General features: G+C 40.8%; 1 protein-coding gene and 1 long non-coding RNA gene across 2 annotated transcripts in view; one reads left to right on the top strand and one right to left on the bottom strand.

The window, feature by feature from the left end:
* The window catches only part of NSMCE2 (NSE2 (MMS21) homolog, SMC5-SMC6 complex SUMO ligase), a 126,236-nt gene extending 115,335 nt beyond the window's left edge, over positions 1 to 10,901 (top strand). The window contains 3 exon segments of the mRNA XM_068181289.1: positions 8,190 to 8,275; positions 8,608 to 8,714; positions 10,565 to 10,901. Of these exon segments, the coding sequence (XP_068037390.1) occupies positions 8,190 to 8,275; positions 8,608 to 8,714; positions 10,565 to 10,685 (314 nt within the window). The 3' untranslated portion in view covers positions 10,686 to 10,901.
* Positions 10,902 to 14,117: 3,216 nt separating this feature from the next.
* Positions 14,118 to 20,050, bottom strand: LOC137469000 (uncharacterized). The gene is made up of 2 exons (XR_010996302.1): positions 19,053 to 20,050; positions 14,118 to 16,702 (listed from the first exon to the last, which is right to left on the bottom strand). It is a non-coding gene; the product is annotated as an uncharacterized lncRNA (long non-coding RNA).
* Between the last annotated feature and the right edge of the window lie 115 nt (positions 20,051 to 20,165).

Below are 20,165 nucleotides of genomic sequence, written 5' to 3'. Positions count from 1 at the left end.
TCAAGTGTTTCAACATTTAGGGGGTGGAAAAAGGGGTATGTTTTTCCCACCATTTTGTTTTCACATTTTCATATTTGTACTCATGTCTTTATTCAAGAGCAATATTTTACATCAGTCTTCTGGCAAAGAAAAGCACATCTGATCCCCACTCCTTTCTTTGGGTGAAAGGGGTAGTGGAGCTGGTTTTCTGTACTATAAATCTGCCCATTCTCAAAGGTGACAGATTGCTCTTTCCTGTGCTTTCTCTGCATTTTCAGAGCTGCTGAGCCTGTATCATTCTTGCCAGTCACAAAATCAACAGGTTAGTGTTCAGGGATTAGAGTTTCATCCCTCTCACGGTATAGCTTATAAATATTCCTGCCTGTGCCCCCAACACGTGACAAACTCCATGTGTCTGTATTCACAACTCTCCTGGCACCAGGGCACAGTATTCTAAGGTGTTTTCAGAGAGTTTCTTGGAATAGGAAAACAGTGAAGTCTTTGTCAAAATGTCTTGTTAGGAGAATGTGAAGAGACAGATTGAAATGGTAATCTGAGTGATAATTTTCATGGGGTATGATCATCTGGTGTAGCTGGGGGGTTTTCTGCTCACTGGTTCCATAGCAGCCTGTTGGATGGACTGCTAGGGACCACTGCTACCGGGTCTGCTTGCCCCATCACTGCTCTTTTCCTTTTCTGTCCGTTATCCTGGAGCAGTTCTGTTCAGGAGCATATTCTAGCAGAAGCTTGTTCCACCTGAAAAGCCCTCACCAGTTCACCTTTTTAGAAATGAATGTCTACAAGAACGCACAAATGACATACTGAAATAGGCAAAGTGACTCCCAGCCACAGGGGTTACAAGATACATGATGTTACCTTTTGTTAACAGATGACATAGACATGATTTTTGTTTGTAGAGAATACTTGCAATGGACTGTTCTGAGAAAATATGAGGTAACTTTACAGAATAGGCCATCCAGGGACTGCTAGGGACTTCTGCAAAAATGGGTGGGCTTCCCCTCTGGTGTCGATACCAGCAGCTGTCCTCTCCAGCCCAGGATTAATAGTGCCTTCCTCAAGTCCAGTGTGGAAGTGGATTAGGCTAAACAGCCAAAAGGCACTCCTAGTGCAGAATAGGAGTGTCCGCACACTGAGTTAGTGCCAAGTAGTTAATGCATTCTGTATTCACACCCTCGCTTATTTTGCAACAACTTCCCTGTGTAGGCAAGCCCTACATGTTCATGTCATTTGATGGTTAGCATTGCATCAGTGACATTCCAGATTCTGACCACATTGTTAGTAATGGAAAGTGGTTCATCTTCTAATGAAATGGTAGGCTTTTTTTTTTTTCCTGGTTGCATCTTTTGCAACTTTTTCTTTCATGTGCCTGGAGTGAATTTCTTCATTTTTAAAATGTGTGTGATATTCTTCTCATCTCTGATACATGAAATTATGCTCTCTAAGCATGGCAATTGCCTTTATACATTATACTGCATGAAGCAGTGATTGCTCAGCCTTTTTTCTTCTGAAGAGCACGAGAAAGCCCAAGTAATAAAAATGTTATTTATATATACTTACAATTTAGTAGCTTGCGTCTGATATATTTTTTCCTCATAAGATATTCCAGTTTTCATGTTTCGCTCATACTGTGGCATCCTTAATACTTGTGCTCCATTGTCACATGCCTGGCATGCATTCATGTAGACCTAGAGTTTCCTGGTCATTTAAACAGTCTGTTTATCAGTTTGGTTTGTTTTCAGCGAGTCTCTGGTACTTAACCTGCTTCTTAAGTTTACATGTCATCGTGGGTGATGGTAGTTAAGATGGAAAAAATACGACCACCTTAGGTTTTCCAGAAACAGTAGCTCCTCTGAGCTTACTGGTGAGCCTTCATGGCATCTTTTAGGTAATCTTCCTCTCCCCCAGAAGCTGCTTCAGATCGAGTCCAAGCAGCAGCAATGAGGAAAGTGCAGTTCAAAATGTCGTCTGAGGACTTTGAAGTGTGGATTTCTCATGTTTTTTTGCAATAACAGAAGGAGCAAGAAAGCTGCCTCTGTTTGCTTACCAAATTGTTTGAGTTGTGTGGTTTATAATCAAAGATATCCTTTCTGTTCTACAGAAACAGTTCCCACTGAATTTCAGTGGGAACAGTCTGAATTTCCCAAAATCTAAAGGCAAAGTTGGTCTCTTCTCACTTTGATTAGTGTGTGAGTTGGAGGTTTCACAAGGTTTTCTGAAGTTCTTGTTGTTTTTTCTTTCCCTAGGAAAAATGTGTAGTCACATTTTATTATTAATATATTAAACAGCAAATTGCATCTAGCTGCAAGTGTCTTTCAATCTCCTTCATTTGCATTATTTCTGTAAGAATTGTCCAATAACATTTCCATCAAATCACAGTTTCTCTTCATTTAAAGGCCATTCTGGAAAACTGGTATCAAGCAGCTCTACTCAGTAGTGAATGGGTAAAATGGGAACAGTATTTCCATTTAGAATAGTGTATTTTAAAAGACCTGTAGCTTAGTGGGACAAAATACTGTAAACTATACAAGTGCTGTGAATTTGATGGCATTAAAGGAGTTTTTAGAGGATTGATGTTTAGTGCAAGACATGACCCTTTCCTTCCTCACTGTTATATAAAGGAACTAAAAATTTGCTAATACATTAATCTAATTTGTATTTCACCCTCCAGGAAAATAAGAATGGCTTATATTTACAGGATTATAATTTTATTTTGGATTGACCAAATGCCCTTTTATGTGCTTTTTACACAAGTATCTGTCAAACAGGGCACATACCAAGTACTTGGCAGTAAATTGCCAGCAAGTTGCTTGGCCTGGGCAGGAGCAAGTAGATTTGCAATTGCAATCTGGAGCAACATGTTAGAGGCCACCTTCCTTAGATCAACTTTGTATTGCAACACCAGCAAGTAATCAAAATGTAATGTACTTTAATGCAAAGCCTAGTTTGGCTTGGTTGGCAAATTAAACTATCGCATGCCTCTGGCAAAAAGCACAAAGCCTTTGAACTGTTTGACTGCAGCTGTAGCTTGCACACCTTATTTTCCCTCTTAAAAATCAAATTAAACTGTAACCTGCAGCCTCTGCAGTAATTTTAAAGGAAAATTAAACCGTTGCTAACCTTCCTAGCAAAGATAACTGTCTCCAATCAAGCTGAAAGGTCCAGGACAAAATTCCCCTCTCCAAGTTTAGACAAATTCATTGAAGGAAAACTCCAGGGCTTATTAAGGATGAAGATATTACCTCTGACTCAGGAAGTCCTTGGCCACAAATTGCTAGAGACTGGGAGAGTTTGCCAGGAAGGTATTACTCTCTGCTTCCCCTCTTCTTTCACTCCTACAGCATTTACTGCAGATCCATCCCTAGGGAAGGACCCTGGACAGTTGTTTTGGTCTGCTTCTCTGGACTGAAGGCTAACTCAGGTTCAGAGCAGTGATGGGCATGCTGACCCACTTCCAAGCATTACCTGGTGTTTTCAGCAGTGTCAGGTCCTTCCTTCAGACTTGGCCCTGGCCTTTCCTCACCCCAGATGCCTTCTGACTCCTAGAGCACAACTCTTGGATGTGACAAAGTCCTTCACCTCCCCCACCTTTCATTATTTTCTGTGCCCTGCTGGCAGGAGCACTTGGCATCTGACTTGTCCTCATAACATTCATGTTTTTCTTGGAGCTCTCAGAGATAGGATTTTTCCCAGCCTGGATGAGTTGCTGTTATTTCTATGGAGTCAGCAGTACAATAGACCCTCTTGGGAGCCAAGACCTTGTCTGTCTGGTGGCTCAGGCTTACAAAGACTCAACCCAACATGCTTAACATTACCCTTTGATTCTCAGGATTACTGTCTGAGTGTGGCAGGTGAGAAGGCAGAACAGCCCAGGACAAAAGGAAAGAAATCAATTGAGTTTACATTGCAACATGTACTCACTGAGAACCAGGTTAGAGAAACAGAAATTGGGGAAAGGGCATTGCTGACACTGGGAGCAGTGAGCAGACAGAAATCTCTTGGTCATAGAAATAACAATGACAGTGGAGAGGATTTTTCCTCTCATGTTTTTTAACATGTATATTATCTATGCTTAGTAAAATTCACAATCCAGCAGTTAATGTCTCTGCACTATGGTTTTCCTATTTTTAAAAGTTGGCTTAAAAGTTCTGAGTATCTTTCAGCAGAGTATGTAAAAGCTGAGCAAAGGCATGTTAGTCACAATATTATCAAGAGATGAAAGTGATAGAGATATAAATTAATACCAGCTTTTAATTAAAATTGAATAAGTAAAAAAAAAAATGTTGGCAGTTGCAAAATTCATTATGATATGTTACCAAAAATAGATACATTTATAAGAATGCAGCTTTATTACAACAGCTGTAAACATCATTGCTGAGATAGTGAGATAGAAAATGTGTTACTAATACTCGTAACACGTTTCAGTTGACTGGAATGGAAAACTAGAAACTGCTAAGGCACTTAATATGTGATTTCTCAGACTACCAAAATAGATGTATGCACTTCTGTTACTTAAGGCAACATGTGAATTTTGGGAACAATAACTTAGTGTTTTCTGCATCTGGTTTTAATTTGCAAGGAAAACTCAATTTTATAAAAATATAACCTGACTTAGCTGAAATATGTATGATCCAGTGTTTTTATTTCTTTCTGTAGAATAGTCAGACTTGCAATTTAGATCCTCCAAATTTTCATACATTTCATTTGGTAAAAAAAAAATCCCTTTCACCTTAATGAAAACATCTTCCAGTATGAGGCTACAGATATATATCTACAGTTTAGAGCATCTTTCTGACCTGCTTAGGATGTGTGTGTGTCTTGTGTAATGTCTGCAGAATTTACTGTCACTGAAAAAAAGTGATTTTCCTCTCTTCTTCTGTAATGTAGAACATCAAGCAATAACAACAAATCTGTGGGTGGTTTATCTGATTTATGATAATTTGCTATTGACATGCTTGAGGTATTACTTGCATCATCCCAGTCTTGCATATTTGTTTTTAAAAATATTAGCTGCTTATGAAAAGGAAGTATTATAAATAATAATTCATTTGGGCTGTGATCACCTCTTGAAGCCAGGGCCCCACTCTGATAGGCTGTATACAAAATTTTTGCAAATGAAGTGCAACCTGAAGTGTTTAAGATAAGATTGCAGCAAGAGGACAGTTTGAATCCAAGAAAATTAATATACACCACCTACAAGGATTAGGTTTCAAGTAATGAAATTTCAACCATTAAACGTGAGGCATCTGAATCACCTCCAAAGCCAGTATGGGAAGAAGTTACCCCAGCCTGGGATTTAGCTCACATAATTTAGAGACCTGAGGCCTTCAGGGGAGGCTCAAGCACCAGTACCCAAACTTGAGCTCTTATTTTTGAACTTGGATGCTTCACTACAGTCTCCTAAACTCTTGTGTGTGTATCTAAGTGAGCATACACAGAAGTGATGAGGGAAGTGGTGACTCTTCAGCAAAGTCAGGAGGTGCTCCAAAGGTGAATGCTCTTCCAGAAAAAGCTACTTGCATGCCAATCTTATAGTCTTGGGTTTTAGAAGTAAAGTCACAGGTACAAGCCCCATATTTTAAAAAGTTACCCACCTTCCTTGGCACCTACTTATTGATTTTTTTTAAAATCATCTTTTGTAAACAATTCCCTGTCCTAGATCTTGCTATTACTGATGATTTTTAATGCCACTGACTGATGTGATGCCCTGGTACATTGGAATTACATGCCAAGTTCATGGGTTGAAACAAAGTACAATATAAAAAAATGTGATATTTTCCACAGGAAATATTAGAGCTGCGGTATGTCAAAATTTGCAGATACATTAATTTAAGGACAATCTGATTCTCTTGTTCTTTGTTGGCATTGCTTGTATTAAAAAAAATCATTATGATATTGAAGTAAAACAGTCCATGCCAAAGCTGCCACCTGCCAATAACTCCAATATTGCTTAACCTTGCTGTCTTAGTGGGATTTCACCCACAGCTTGGTATTTCAAAAGCTTAATTAAAAAAAAAAAAAACAAACTTTTTCCATGCAAAAGTTGTACTTTCTTCAAATACTATGTCCTTATGATAGACTAAATCATATATATGAGGAATTTAAGAATAATACGTCACAGAGTTTTTTTCAGAAAACTGGTGACTAACACAAGTGCATTTCTGGTGTCCATACCATTGCATTGGTATTTATAGTTAAATTGTGCCTACTTTTTCCTTCTGATTTACAAGTGTTTACCTTTGATAGGTGGTCACTATCTGATGAAGGTATTTTAATATTCTTGGAGATTAAAGCCTTGAAACTATGATTGACATTGGACATTTGGGCTCCTTTTCCCCCAGAATCCACACCCTGTTTATTGCATGAGACCTTAGTAGCAGACACAGAAATATCCTGGTTGAATGCCTGAGTATTCCCGTGGTATTCACAGGAGTAGAATCATAAGATGGTTTGGGTTGGAAGGGACCTTAAAGGTCATCTAGTTGCAACCCCAATACCTGGGGTTAGAGCACCTGGGTCAGAAAGATTCCTAAATGCTTGGAATATTGAAATGGAAAGAAAGGCAAGCTCTGTTAAGGAGGAAGGTCTGGAAATAGGCCTAGCATACCAAGAGGTGCTGTGGTGAAGTGATGGCTTCACTGCCAATCAATGCCAAGAGTCCCCCAGCCGGAGCTGTGCTGGCTCACAGGGCAGCGAGCTCAGCCTAAGCTGGGTGTGAGAGGTTTGGGTTGCTCCATGGGTGATGTCTGCTGGTATCATCCGGAAGGTGATGGTATCACACAGGCATGCAGGACTGACCATAAGTTAGGAAACACTGGTCCTTAATAGATGTGGAAGACTGAATTCCAGGGAGGCAAAGATTGTCTGATAGCGTGCAACAGCAGCACAGGGAACCCCGGCTGAGACACTGTAGAAGGCACATCATGAATTCTAAACTCTCTGTGTTCACTTGTGTTTCTCACTCCTCCCTTGGAGTCCAGGTTGTGCAGCTAGAAAGAAAAATGTTCTCTTTGCTTGGGACACCTTGAGGTCTGTACCCCAGGGCCCTTCTTTGCCTCTGCAAAGGCATTGCAGAAGTACCCCAAAGGAATGGAAAGCTATGGCAGGTGTTAAGTTTGCTGTCATTACCAGATAAGATTCAAAGATAAACAAATGCATTCAACTAAAAGCCTAGATTTGCAATAACAGAGGAGAGCTAGAAGATAAAACAACACGTATGCAATTCATTAAGGCTATACTTAGCTCTCTCTCTCCCTAAATATATATAAATATAAATAAATAAATAAATAAATAAATATGCACATATTTGTCTCTTCCTTAACTGCTCCCGTGTCTTAGCTTTGACTTTGGCTGACTAACTTCTGCATGGAACACTAGTTGGTATGCCCCTGGGTGCACAGAGTTGCTTATACCTTGATTTCTTCTTCTGGTAAAGCTGGGGACCTGCAGCTCCTCCAGCTCTAGATGGATTTATTCTCATTTGTCTGCCCTTCATTCCCTGGCATTGGGCCACTAGGTATTTTCAGGGAATTGTCAGAAATTTTGTTCTGTCCCTTCTCTTTAAGGTTACTACAATAACTTTTCTGTTGTACGTGACACTTTTTGGCTTTTGTTTTTCACTAATTATAGTCTTATCAAAATACAACAGCATCACTTTATAAATGATGCATTATGATAAACAGTACAAATTCCTTTTAAAGTGTGTACAGTATATACAGTTTATACAGCAAGCCCATTTATGACACTCAAACTGATATTGAGGGTAGGACTGCCAGATCTGCTTCACCTCATCTTTTGTTAGCTTCTGGGGACTCATCTCTGTGTAACTGGGTGTTGGTGAACTTGAATAGTGAATACCAAAGGTTTTGCATATCTTCAGGCCGGCCTGCTCTCCTTCCCAGCCTTTCTTTCTGGCATTGCCTCTAAATAGCCACACACACACACACACACACACACACACAAAGTGGTTACAATATAAAAATCCACATTTTCTAAAAGACATTCTTGTACAGTATTTTTTGCAGTGTCTTGTTCATGGAGTGGTACAAAACATGCTGTGGTATTTTAGATATCACTGTGAGATAGTGCTTGGCAAATGTTGGATTTTATCAGCTTATTTTAAGTATTGGCAATCTACATTAAATAAGAAACATTTTTTTCTATTTTTCCCATTCTACTTTCTTATAAATCAGATTGTGGTAATGACACCATTGAACAAATTGATGAAGATATAGCTGTGACTCGGAGTCAGATGAACTTTATTTGTCCCATTACACAGGTATGTATCACTGCCACAGTAACTGACAGGGAAATAGTTATTTAATATTCTTCATTGGTTTGTTTATTACAAATCTGCAGTACCTGTTAAACAACATTATATTTAACAACAAAATAGTATAAATTTTAAGCATTTTCAGAAAAGAGGAATACTGCTTGGGAAGAAAACCCATGTAAGTAGGAATGTAGTGTACCAAGCAGGACCTCATCCCGTAATTTGACTGGAATGCCATGTATGAGTGGCAAACACACTTCCTGCTGTTTCACTTAAAATCTCAGAAGCATTTTCCTGGGCATTATCAGTTTCTTTAAATCAGTCCTTACTGATTACAGGTGACAATGAAGAGGCCAGTGCGGAACAAAGTCTGTGGACATATTTATGAAGAAGATGCCATTCTAGAAATTATCCAGACTCAAAAGCAGAAAAAGAAGAAAGTCCGGTAAGCTAAAAAGAATGTGTGGAAAAGCTATTTGCTTTGCTGTGTAAGTGGAATTTTACTCCACTTGCTCTAGGAAATGTATTTGGATTGGAAAGGCTGCAAGAAGTAAAATTCAGCACCTGCCCAAGTCACAGCCTCCTCATTAGCACTAGGCACGTGAAGGTGCTTTTCTTTTTAATGAAAACAATGTGTAAGGAAATACTCAGGAATTGCGTGGGGAAGTTACAGCTACTTGTAGCTGCACAACAGAAGTAAAGAGATTTCTATAGCCATGACCAACTAAGAGAGACCTCAGTTTCCTAAAATTTAGTTGCTGATTAGTTCCCACTGCTTATGTAGCAAGCCTTGAAGTAAATGAAACAAAATTTCTTCCATGCACCTTCTTTTGCAGTTATATTCCAATGCAGCTCAAAATATTAAAACAACAGAGTTTGCTCTGCCCAGTCTGACCAACCTACTGTAATTTTAAACTTTCTCATGAAATTGCAGTTACTTTGAAAACTGCTGTGGTGGGAAGACAGGCCAGCTGTTGCAGCAGGTTCCCTGTTTCAGTATCCCAGTCTCACGGCGTGGCTGCTGGGCTGTGCTCCTGCCAGGGATACTCCTGTGGGAGCAGGTGTCCTGGCAGAGCAGGGCAGGATGCTCGCTATCCTGACTCTGGAGTGGGAGCTGTTGCTCACTCTGCAGACACAGAGTGACTGTTTCCTCACAAGTACTTCCCAGTTTGAATCCACAGGATGCCTTCAGTGCCCTTGGCAGTGCAGTGCCTGCCTGCCAGCCCTTCAGCTGACGTACACACAGCCCCGTGCTGACAGACTTGTCACACACTCCTTGAGGCAACTCTTACGTCTCTTGGTTTGCTCACTATTTTCCACTGCCTGGAAGGACATACTAAGACTTTATGCTTACAGGAAATGTGGGAAGCTTTCAGAGCACTTGTTATTCATTAATCTGGCAAGCTATTGCTGTATTAAGGTGATAAATGGGAAAACTGAGGCACAGAGCAATTAAATGACTGATCTATGACAAACACAGTAACCTGTGGACGAATCTGGAGTAAAAGTTATGAGTACTGAGTGTAAATAAGTTCAGTACCTCAGACAAAAGTTACTCTAAGAGAGGAAAAAATCAGGAGAAGTGCTACTTCTTACTACAGATACCACCTGTGTATGTTTGGGCCCCCACTAAAGGAAAATGACCTTTGGTCCCTGAATATCTTTTACCCTGCTGTCTTTATCTGGCTGTTTCAAGTAGTTGTAAGACATTTTGTACTTGATTATCATCTAGAGGCTGTTAATTTGGCCCCATTTCTCCTTTCTGAGCTTTCACAGCTCATAAAAAGTCAACACCAACTAGATAGTTCACTGATTCACCAGTCAGTCGTGGCAAGATTCATTCCCTTTTGTTTCCCCAGAAAATAATTTCCCTGCTTATCTGCCAGTGAAGATTATACTTCTCCACTGCAGTTTAGTAAGGTAAGCAGTATCTGCCTGCAGTTTTTAGAGGACTGCAGAGAGAGAAAGCAACACAGAAAGGTGTCCATGCAGTGCTGATATCATTGCTGATGAAGGCAGCTTGTGTGCTTGAAGCAAGAGAGTGATCTACAGGTGAAAGGCTCCATCTCTCACTGTGCACCTTCTTTCCTTCTTTCAGCTGATGATTTTCACCTATTGAGATAGGTTTATTTTTTCCCGCGTAGAGCAGATGAAGAGGACAAGAGGTAACAAGGAACTGAGAAAAAGAGTGAATCCCAGATTAAAAAAAAAAAGCCAGCAGATGTTATGTAAAAGCCTATATCTGACAAATGCAATTCTTCCAATTTAATGGAGTCTCTCTTTTCTTTTCAACAGATGCCCTAAAATGGGCTGTAGTCATGTTGATGTAAAAGGATCAGATCTTGTACGAGATGAAATACTTAAAAGAGTGATTGACAGTCAGAAAAAACAAAGCTGGTCAACACTGGACACGTGAGCTGGATATGCTACTGCCACAAAGAAAATTTGTTATTAGAGGTCTTGTGAGATAAGTTGCTGATTCTAAATAGATTGTATAACTGATTGTTATTTGTTAAGTGTTTCATTTATAGGTAAATCATTGTTAAATATTTCATTTATAGCCAAAGTTGAAGGTCTCCGCTGTAACTGAAAGCATTTTTTGAACTCAGGAATATAAAGAATTCCAGTTAAACTTGTTTGTGTTTTTTCTACCTTCTTGAATTTCTAGAAGCTTGCAATTTGGTAAATAAATTTGGTATTTACCAAATATTATTGGTATTGGTAAATAAAGCATGTTTTGCAGCATTTAAACTTCCCTTTCAATGTGCTAGTTTCTTGAGCGTATTAGAGATGCAGATCCTGCCTGCATGTAATAATGAGTGCTTTGCTCTGTTACTGTCTCTGTAACTACTGGGAATGGTTGGAGCAGGGCACTGTGACCAAGGATTTTCAGTGCTTGGAACCATGTCCATGTTTTAACAAAAACCTTGGAGATGAATTTTCAGAAAGTGTTGCACACTTATACCTTGTTTGTGGCCAGAGAGAACAACCATTCAGCTTTGAGAATTTGGCCTTGTTTTTATAATTTTGAACTCTCTGCCCTGACTTAGGCTTTTCTTTTGAAATTCAGAAGCATTTAATTCAGGCTTTTTTCATTTGGGAGTCCCAGAAGGCTTTACCTTAATATTGTAGACTAGAAGACTACAATTATTTACAGAGGTATTACAATAACTAAATTTTAGATAGTACAAATATATTGTAACCATATGCCTTGGGTTGAAAAACAGTTAATCTTTTTATATAAGCTTCAGATATCTATGCTTTGGGGCACAGATCCAGAAAAGAACTTTAACTTTGTGACACTATTTATTGCCTAAATTGATCTGAACACATCAGACAGATAAGGCATATATATACATGAGTTAGAAATAGCCACAGCTAAAGGAGCTGCCTTGGCAGTCAGATGACAATTATCTCTTGGCATATGTAAGCAGAAAATACAGGTTTCTTTGAGCTTTGGGATCCTTAGTGGGCTAGATGGTATTTTCCTATGTAATTTTTCTGAATTTACAATCTGACATTTAATGTAAAATGTAGCTGAGGTACCCATATGCTAAGGTTTTCACTCTGGGTTACTGTTTGCTAACACCTCTCCTTTCATAGACCATTATTAACCCCAATTGCACTTAAGAGCAGAAACCACTTCAAGCTGAAAATTGTTATTTTGTAATTGAAGAATATTAATCTGCAAGCTGATTTCATAGCTGAAAAAGAGAACTGAACCATTATTACTTGCACTGGGCTTTTGTGTTCAAAACACTTCATGGGAATTGGCTAGCTGATTTCCATTATGTGGTCTAACCCCCAAGGTCCATCCTTTCCCAACTCAGCCGTGAGCGTGGGTGCTTCTGCCACGGAAGCCCAGCTGAAATAGCTGAAAAGGTCTGGGGGGTGGTTGAGCAGTATGTACTTGTTTGTATTTTTATGTGTAAAATCAGGTCCCTTTTAAGATACCTCGGGGCTCAAACCTGTAGTTTTTAGGGTGGGTCACCGTTTTTCACTTAAATACCACAGGGGAGTATGTTAACAATAGCATTTAAAAAATAAAAACATGGAGAGGGAAGGAATGTCCTTTTTGTTTCCTCTTTAAGTTTGTGGTTAAATTTATTCTCAAACCATTTCTAAGCAGAAAAGTCAGAAACAGAAACTTGCATTGGTTAAACAAGCTCTGCAGTTTCTGGCAGAGGTGCATTAAGATAGTCCTCTTGGATCTAATTCAATCCCTAGTGATAACCAGCCTCCCAGGTCTTCAAATGCAAAGATGTACATACATTTTCCATGGCCACAAGTGTTGCTCCTCAAATTTAGTTTGTGTAGGTGTCTGGGTTGCTTGAGTGTGTCTTCCTGTAACACATAACATTATAAATGGTAAATTATACCCAGATTCCTACCAACAAACTGGTGGCAGCAGGTTTGGTTTGCTAGCTGTGGCATTTCTACCAGTATAGCCTTGGATTGCTGCAGTTCCTGGTATGGTTTGTTGCCCTCATGTTCCAGTGAGTAATGCTGTGGGGGAGATTGCTGTCTTGGTTACACCTTGTTGTCCTACTTGAAAAAGAGGCTTGACCCATCACAGTGCTGCACTCAGCCTCTGTTAGCTAATCCACAGGTAATAAGGTGGACTGCCTGCTTAAGATGATGCAGCTGGGAGAAAAAAACCAAACAAATCTGAAGCAACACTTTAAATGAAAAGAACAAACAGTCACTTATGGCCACTCCAAGAGAAAAGGTATTTTTGGATGCTCATATTTCTGCTTCAGACTACATCATCTTCCTTCTCTCCTTTGCTAGCCTAAGCCAGGCAGTGTTTGCAAATCAGAGAATCTGAACAGCAAGTGAAGTGCAGCCTGAGTTCTGAAATCCTTCTTGGTTTCACCTGAAAGAAATGGACTGATTTTTGGCAGCACTGGCCTGCCTAGCTTTAATAACAATCACATCTGAGGTGATTAGGCATGCGTATTTAAATAGAGGTAGGTTTCTTTCTTTTATCAGCAGAGATGCCTCTTTTAAAATATGGCCATATTATCCAGAAAAAGACAGATGCTCTTTCACTTGTGTCAGCATTGCTGGTGAGAGTACTTGAGTCCCATTAGAATCAGTGATGCACCACACACATTCAAGTGGTAGAATAAACTGCCTGTGTTTACTGAAATCAATTAAGTTCTCACCAAAATGTTTGGCATTTCTGAATTTAAACTATAACATAGCATCCAAGGAATCCTAGTATGATTAACGGTATTTTTTTTTTCTTTGAACCTGAAACTTGAGCCATCCTGTTGATTTTGTCATGGCTGCTTCTCTCCTGTTGGTTCTTACAAGTAATTTTCCTCCTTAAATTGAAAGATTCCAGGGTTGGCCATCAGCATCCATTGCAGCTGGCTTTTAACTAGGTGGAAGGACAGACTAACTGTGGCAACTGGGGAAGGCTTCTGTGCCTGTCAGCTCACCTGGTACAAGATACAAACCACTACTGATTCACTGGGGTGGCTGCTGTTAATGGCAGCTCTTTGCTCTTTCATTTGCAAGGCTCAGGGTTTCTTCTGCAGTTGTGATCTCTGTGTTCCCACATGTCCCACGTTGCCCCTAAACTCTGCTCTGGGAAGAAGTAGCTTGAAAGAGTTAAAGAATAAAAATAAGTGCCCATGATGAATAAGCTGTATGATCTGTATGATTCACAGAAGTGGAAACTCAACAGCAGTTAAACCTTCAAATCTTAATCTGCTTTGGCTATAAGATATCATATGTAAACAGGCATATGTTAACAGTTCACAGGGTAATTTGTGTCTCATTGTCTGACGTCAGAAATTTTGCAATGATATTTTTAAAAAGAAATTCAGAGGTCAGGTAATTGTTTTTTCTTTCTTTTTCCGTAAGGTGTGCTTTACAAATGCAGCAAACCTAAGTCTAGCTAAGAAGGATCTGTTGCTGAAAACTGGTGAGAATCTGTCTCTGCTAGAGAAGTTCCACATAGTATTTTGAGGGTTTAAAGAAATGTCTAGGCAAATAGTGAATTAAAGGCAAGAGAGATCCACATACAACAGCTTTCAGTGGTACCCTGAGGCACATGCCATTAACACTTGCTCACTTAAGCTTGCTCTCTCACTTGAACAGATTCTTCCTGTGAATTCTCCATTTTACAACTAGAGAGTCTGAAGTTTTCAAATCAGTGAAGCCATGACGAATAAAGATTAGAACTAATCAGGCAGGCATCTCATGGAAGATTTAGCACACTTGTGCTAAAAGGAGTGTGCATTTCTCTGAATCAAGGACATATTCATCATGACAGCTCTGTAGCCCTGATCTTATTCATTCTAGAAGAATCAAAAAGACTAAGTCAGTTCTCCCTTGAGAAATACCCGGAGCAAAAGCAGGGGCTGCAGGAAGTGATACTGATGACTCAACAGCCAAGGCCAACACACTGCCTTATTTTAGACAATGTCCTCTTGGATACTCATGTTTCCTCATGAGTGGCTGATGACAAAGGTCTTACCTGCCTGTGGTCACAAGTACCTTATGACATTTTTCTCAAGAATAGCTCTAGTATTATGGCCAGAACTAGCTTAGAATTCGCTGTGCAACTTTATTAATTTTCACTGCCATTTCAAGTGAATCTTAATCTTCACCTACCCTAAAAATCTTCATGTATGGATCCTGCTGTGTCCATTAAGTAAACATTTGCCTAATGGATAGTGCTTTATTATACAGTGAAGAAGATACACTTAGAAAAGGGCTTCTTGGAATGGAAGATGTAAGAATGTCCCAAGGACAGATCTTCCTTTCTGTTGCTACAGCCACAGCCTTACGCTGATGGCTCTTCACTACAGTCTAGTACTGACAACAAATTCCAAGTCTTCCATAAATAATAATTTATTTGCTGGTCATAAAGTACTTATTGTTAATACATAATATTTCAAACACCTGACGGGGTCACAGAATGCTCAGAGGAGAATCCTGTGTGTAAGTGCCAGCAGATTCTAGGCTCCCAGCCAGTAAATGTAAAGAGTAAAAACATTAGTTTGATTGTTAAGCAAGTAAAACTCTGGAATGGGTGTGCATCATCCAGTAGATACCCATGTATGTACTTAGCCTCTTGATGCATGAATAATCACAGTGACTTGACAGGACTGCAGCAGTGTGCAGAAAACACAGTGTGTTTCATCATTTCAAAGCACTGCAGAAAAGGCTGTGGTGGGCTGAGAAGAGAGCCTGCCTCTCTTGCTTGTTCTGATGTTAGTCCAGACCCAAAGACAGAGCCTGAAAGCATGCACATGAATTGAATTGCATGGGAAGCTTACCAAAGGAAGTGTTTGCTTGTAAACTCAGTATGAATAGGATCTTCTCTGACCGCAAGGGAAACGGAGACACTCATTCACTGTCCGCTTGTGCAATCAACTTCTGAAGTAAAAACAGGATTTGAGGTCTAAAACCTGAACCTTCACACATCTTTCAGGCAACAGAAGAAGCCTTCATGCTCTTCAGTTAGCAAAGGAACAAAGTCAGGAGGTGTTGCTCATAAGACTCCTTGGATTTGATAACAACAGGCTTATCAAAAGGGAATCATTGAGAATTCTGGGCTACAGCAGCCCTCAGAGCAGCTTTTGTGTGGGCTTGAGGGGAGACATCTGAACACCATTACATTGCACTCCTTTTGATGTCACTACATGCTCGTCATGTGTTTTATATCTGAGCAGTGAATCTGCTGCCAAGTTCCACAGTGTCTGAGGATGGCTGTGGGTTATCACAGATGCTGTTCTGCTATAAAAAACTTTACTTTTACTTCTTTATCACCTGGCCATATGACTACTCTTTGAGCCCCATCTGTGCAGGGTAATTCTGTACACCATTAGATTATAGATGACATGCTGTTTTAAAATAATTGGCTTTCAATCTAGCAGTAGTTTAATTTTCATTACATGGCTTGAGATAACTTTTAAAATAAAGGTATTAATTTTTCATCCTTTACCAATAGTTTAACATTAGCCAAAATATTTGTGTGCCTTGCCTCTCTCATCCGGTAACTGAAATAAAGACCTTTTAATTTTTTTTCTGTAGCAAGCAGCCAATTTATTTATAAGTGCCCTAATCTAATAGATTTATTCTGTGTGTCCCATGGGACATACTATCAAAGTTACCAGACCTGTCCCAAGCACTTGGGAAGTGGGGAGATGGTTACACAATTCTCATTGCCTCTGGCTGCTCTAGTTATAAAGGGTCAGAGAACTGGAGCAACAGCGATAATTTTGTGAGCATCTAAGGAAAAGGAGCTGCTCAGGTGAGTGTAAGCACTGGCTGAGGACATGGCAGGTAGATGCTTGAAAACCACATAACAAACATTCCCTTAAATAAAATAACAGGAATGGGAGGATCAATGCCTGAGCACCAGGAATTCTGGATTCTTCAGTCTTCATCTCACAGATGCACTAAGCTGCTTGTCTGTTTCAAAAAAGAGAAAAAATATATGAAAATCAATATTCACCTTGCCACAGTTCTGGCAAATCTGTGCTGGGCAAGACCCTTCCCTCTGCTAGGATGTGCCCATTCTGTGATACACATCCCACAGGCTCTTTTTTCTGCTGCAGTCTCAGATCCTTGACTAGCAGCTGGGACTCCAGGACATGAGGAGACAGCAAGCAGTCCTGCTTGCTTTGACTGGCCTTTTCCAAGGCAGGATCTACTTTTTGTAATGATTTTGCAATGTCCTTTGACTGAGAGCTCCTCAGACTTTGGTAGTATTGGGAAGGTGCGTGTTGCACACTGTTGTCCTTTGCCAAGCATGAAGACTACTGAACTGTACTTCCAAAGGTCATCCCTGCCCACCTCACAGGTACCAAGTCCCTTTGGAACACCAGGGCTGAGTGATGGTTCCTTGTATTCTGCTGGCTCACAGCAGTTTATTTTTTCTGGCACTTGGATAGCAGGACTCATCCACAGAGTCAATGTTCTATCCCAGCATTAGGTCTGTAATTGTGCACTGATCTGTGCTCCACAATGATTTTCAGTGCTGTCCACTGGAGATGTGTAACATTGCTCTGGTTCATTTTGAAGGGCTGTAAAGCCATTCAGGCTCAAATTCACCATAGGCACAACTGAGAATTACCATGACAGTATTCATCACACATGCTAAGCAAGTAGAGTCTGAAAAGTCTTTTTTGGGGAAGGAGGAGATGGAATGATGAAGGCTTGTGCAGGGAATAGAAGGAAAAAAACCCAAAAGACAGCTTTTGATTTCAGGAGGACACTAATGCAGGAGATAAGCCTGCATGCTTAAAAGCCAGTAGTGTGATGGCAACAAACACAAGGCTGCTATGTCAAGTGTGGTAGCTCCATTTTCTGCAAAAATCTTGTAATACTGAAATGTTGCAACAATTTTTCACAAACCTCTTCCTGGAATTCCTCCTGTTCTCAGCACTGGTTCCTAACCACACCAGGGCTGCATGCAAGCACTGGCAGAGATGGGCAAGGAGGACAAATTTCAGCCCTTTGAGAAAGAGCATCCCATGCAGGTCATCAGACAACATTCTTGGCATCCCTTTTTTTTTTTTTTTTTTTTTTTTTTTTTTTTTTTTTTTTTTTTTTTTTTTTTTTGCATTTTGCATTTTGGGGATTGGCCAAAATTAGAAAAACCAGAAAAGCCAAAGTGGGAATCACTTCTCTGCTCTGCATCTTGAAATGAATTGGTGGGATTGGTGGGGATGGAGGGGAGTCTGGATGTGGACCTTTTCCTATGTTCTGTACCCAAAACATTAGACTAACTAGAGTAATAATTGCTACTATGTGTTTAGCTATGGCATTAAGGCTTTGAGTACCTGACAGCATGCCAGGCATTTTAAAGAAGCAACAAAGGTTTCCTTCTGTCAAGAACTTTGCCCATTTTGCAAAGACCTGGGAGATTTAAGCTTTGGTTTGTCTCAGTCACATGTAGACAGTCAACTGTAGTTTAGTCTATACAGTCAAGTAGAAGAGGGCACCCATCAGTGCTTCTGGGATGAATGCCCCAGGGGTTATGTTTTCCTGGCCTTTGGAGTCTGCACACCCAGTTTTAGGGCTCCAGTTAGCAGGGACACACATACAGAGCATGAAATTGCTGAAATCCCTGCGAGAAAAGGCTGCCCAGGCACCAGGAGAATGTGGCAGGACTGGGAGGTACAATGCTGTGTGTACCTCTGCTCTCCTCACATGCCAGGTGTTTTTGGGGGAGCCAGGATGACAAGAGGTGATTTTTTCCCGTCCTCAAGACCAGTGGGTGCCATCCCCTGTTTGGCTGCCAGTAGCTTGAACCAAGCACTGTGCTCAGGTGCCACTGTGTCCCCATGGGATGGACCTAGAGGTTTTAAATGGATGGGAGGCTGGGCAGATGAAGGACACAGCTTCCAACAGTGTATGCAGTAGATCCTTGGTATGGCCCTTCTCACCAGGGACAGTCATCTGACACAGGAGCTGAGAGGGGGATCTTTGGGAGGGTGAGGACACTGACACCTTCATTCCTGCTCACACTGCATCTCAGCTCTGAGAGAGCTACAGGGGACACTGGTACACACTACGAATGCTCATGAGACCTTTATGCAGGTCCATTGCTGTTTTGTCTGCACTCTTCCCCTGTCCCCACAGGCACTGATACCCATCCCCCCCCCCCCGCACCTTGTGCTGTCTCAAATGTAGGAAGCAGCCCACACATGTGGCATCCTACCAGTTAAATTCATCCAGCAGCAGCATTCCAATCATTAAACTTCCAGGAAGGGAAAAGTAAAACAAAAGGTCTGATAGATACTTGCGTGTGTTTTACCTATAAGAGGAACCAAATAAAATAGCGTGCTTTGAGAGTTGTGGTGAATCACTCAGAAACAATCTGCAGGCATTAACGGAATTTTATTTCTGGGGAAAAAAAAAAGAAAGAAAGAAATGCAGGCCCTGGGATATCCCTTTATGGCATATGCATTTTATGTTTAAATGCATTAATGGGACTGCTATGCTGTGAGTCATCCCGCACAAGAGTTTCATGTGTTTCTTAAAATACACTAGAAGTAGCTGAAGGCATGCATGGGTTTGCTGTGCAGTTATCTATCAGGAATCTGAGCAAATACCTGCACGCGTGGTATCACGGGCTTCGGAGCTGGGGGCCCATCCTCGGCCCTCTCTGCCTCTTGTACAGACCCACGCTGGGGAAACCAAAACAGGAGTTGATCCTACTGAATAACAAAACTCAGGGTCCCTGTGTTAATATGAAGCTTCAGCACTAAATTACAGAAAATTTACATATATAGAAATATATAGAAAGAGAAAACTGGAGAGTTTCCTTCTGAAGCATTCTTGTCAAAACTACAGCTGTCTGCTTTTTTTTTTTTTTTTTTTTTTTTTCTCCCCATTTACTACCAGTCCCGGCTGTAAATCTATTTACTACTGCTTTAAAGCCACACTATTGAGCCTTGTGGAGCTCCTCTCAGTCTGCTCCTCACAGGTCACTTCAGCTGCTGGCTGCTGCCTGGCTCTCTGAGCTATTCCTTTTTCGGACAGCAGATACAGTTTTAACATGAGAAACACCCAGTGCCAAGTATTTCTGATGGTGCACGTTACGTCTACGCTTATGATTAAACGCTTATGCTCATACAACAGCGTTGTGATGCAAACCTTGGGGTGAGGGAGGGTTATTTAGTGATTAGTGAAAAGTAAGAACTGGGGCTGGGAACCTGCAATTGTATGGACGAGAAGATCCTGGAAAGGAAGGCGGCCTCGCTTTCTCGACACAATTATTTAAGGTCGAAGGGGGGTCCCTGCCGCCCCGCCCGGGCCCGACAAGTCCCGCGGCGAGTCCCCCGCCACCCCGCCGGATGCGCAACGGGGCCGGGGCGCGGAGAGCAGCGGGCGGAGCGGAGCAGGCGTGTCCCAGCCTCCCTCCTCC

Source organism: Anomalospiza imberbis, chromosome 1, assembly GCF_031753505.1.
Source record: "Anomalospiza imberbis isolate Cuckoo-Finch-1a 21T00152 chromosome 1, ASM3175350v1, whole genome shotgun sequence".
Classification (NCBI taxonomy): domain Eukaryota; kingdom Metazoa; phylum Chordata; class Aves; order Passeriformes; family Viduidae; genus Anomalospiza; species Anomalospiza imberbis.
The sequence above is the reverse complement of the archived record's forward strand: the minus strand, read 5'-3'. Positions and strand labels throughout refer to the sequence as shown.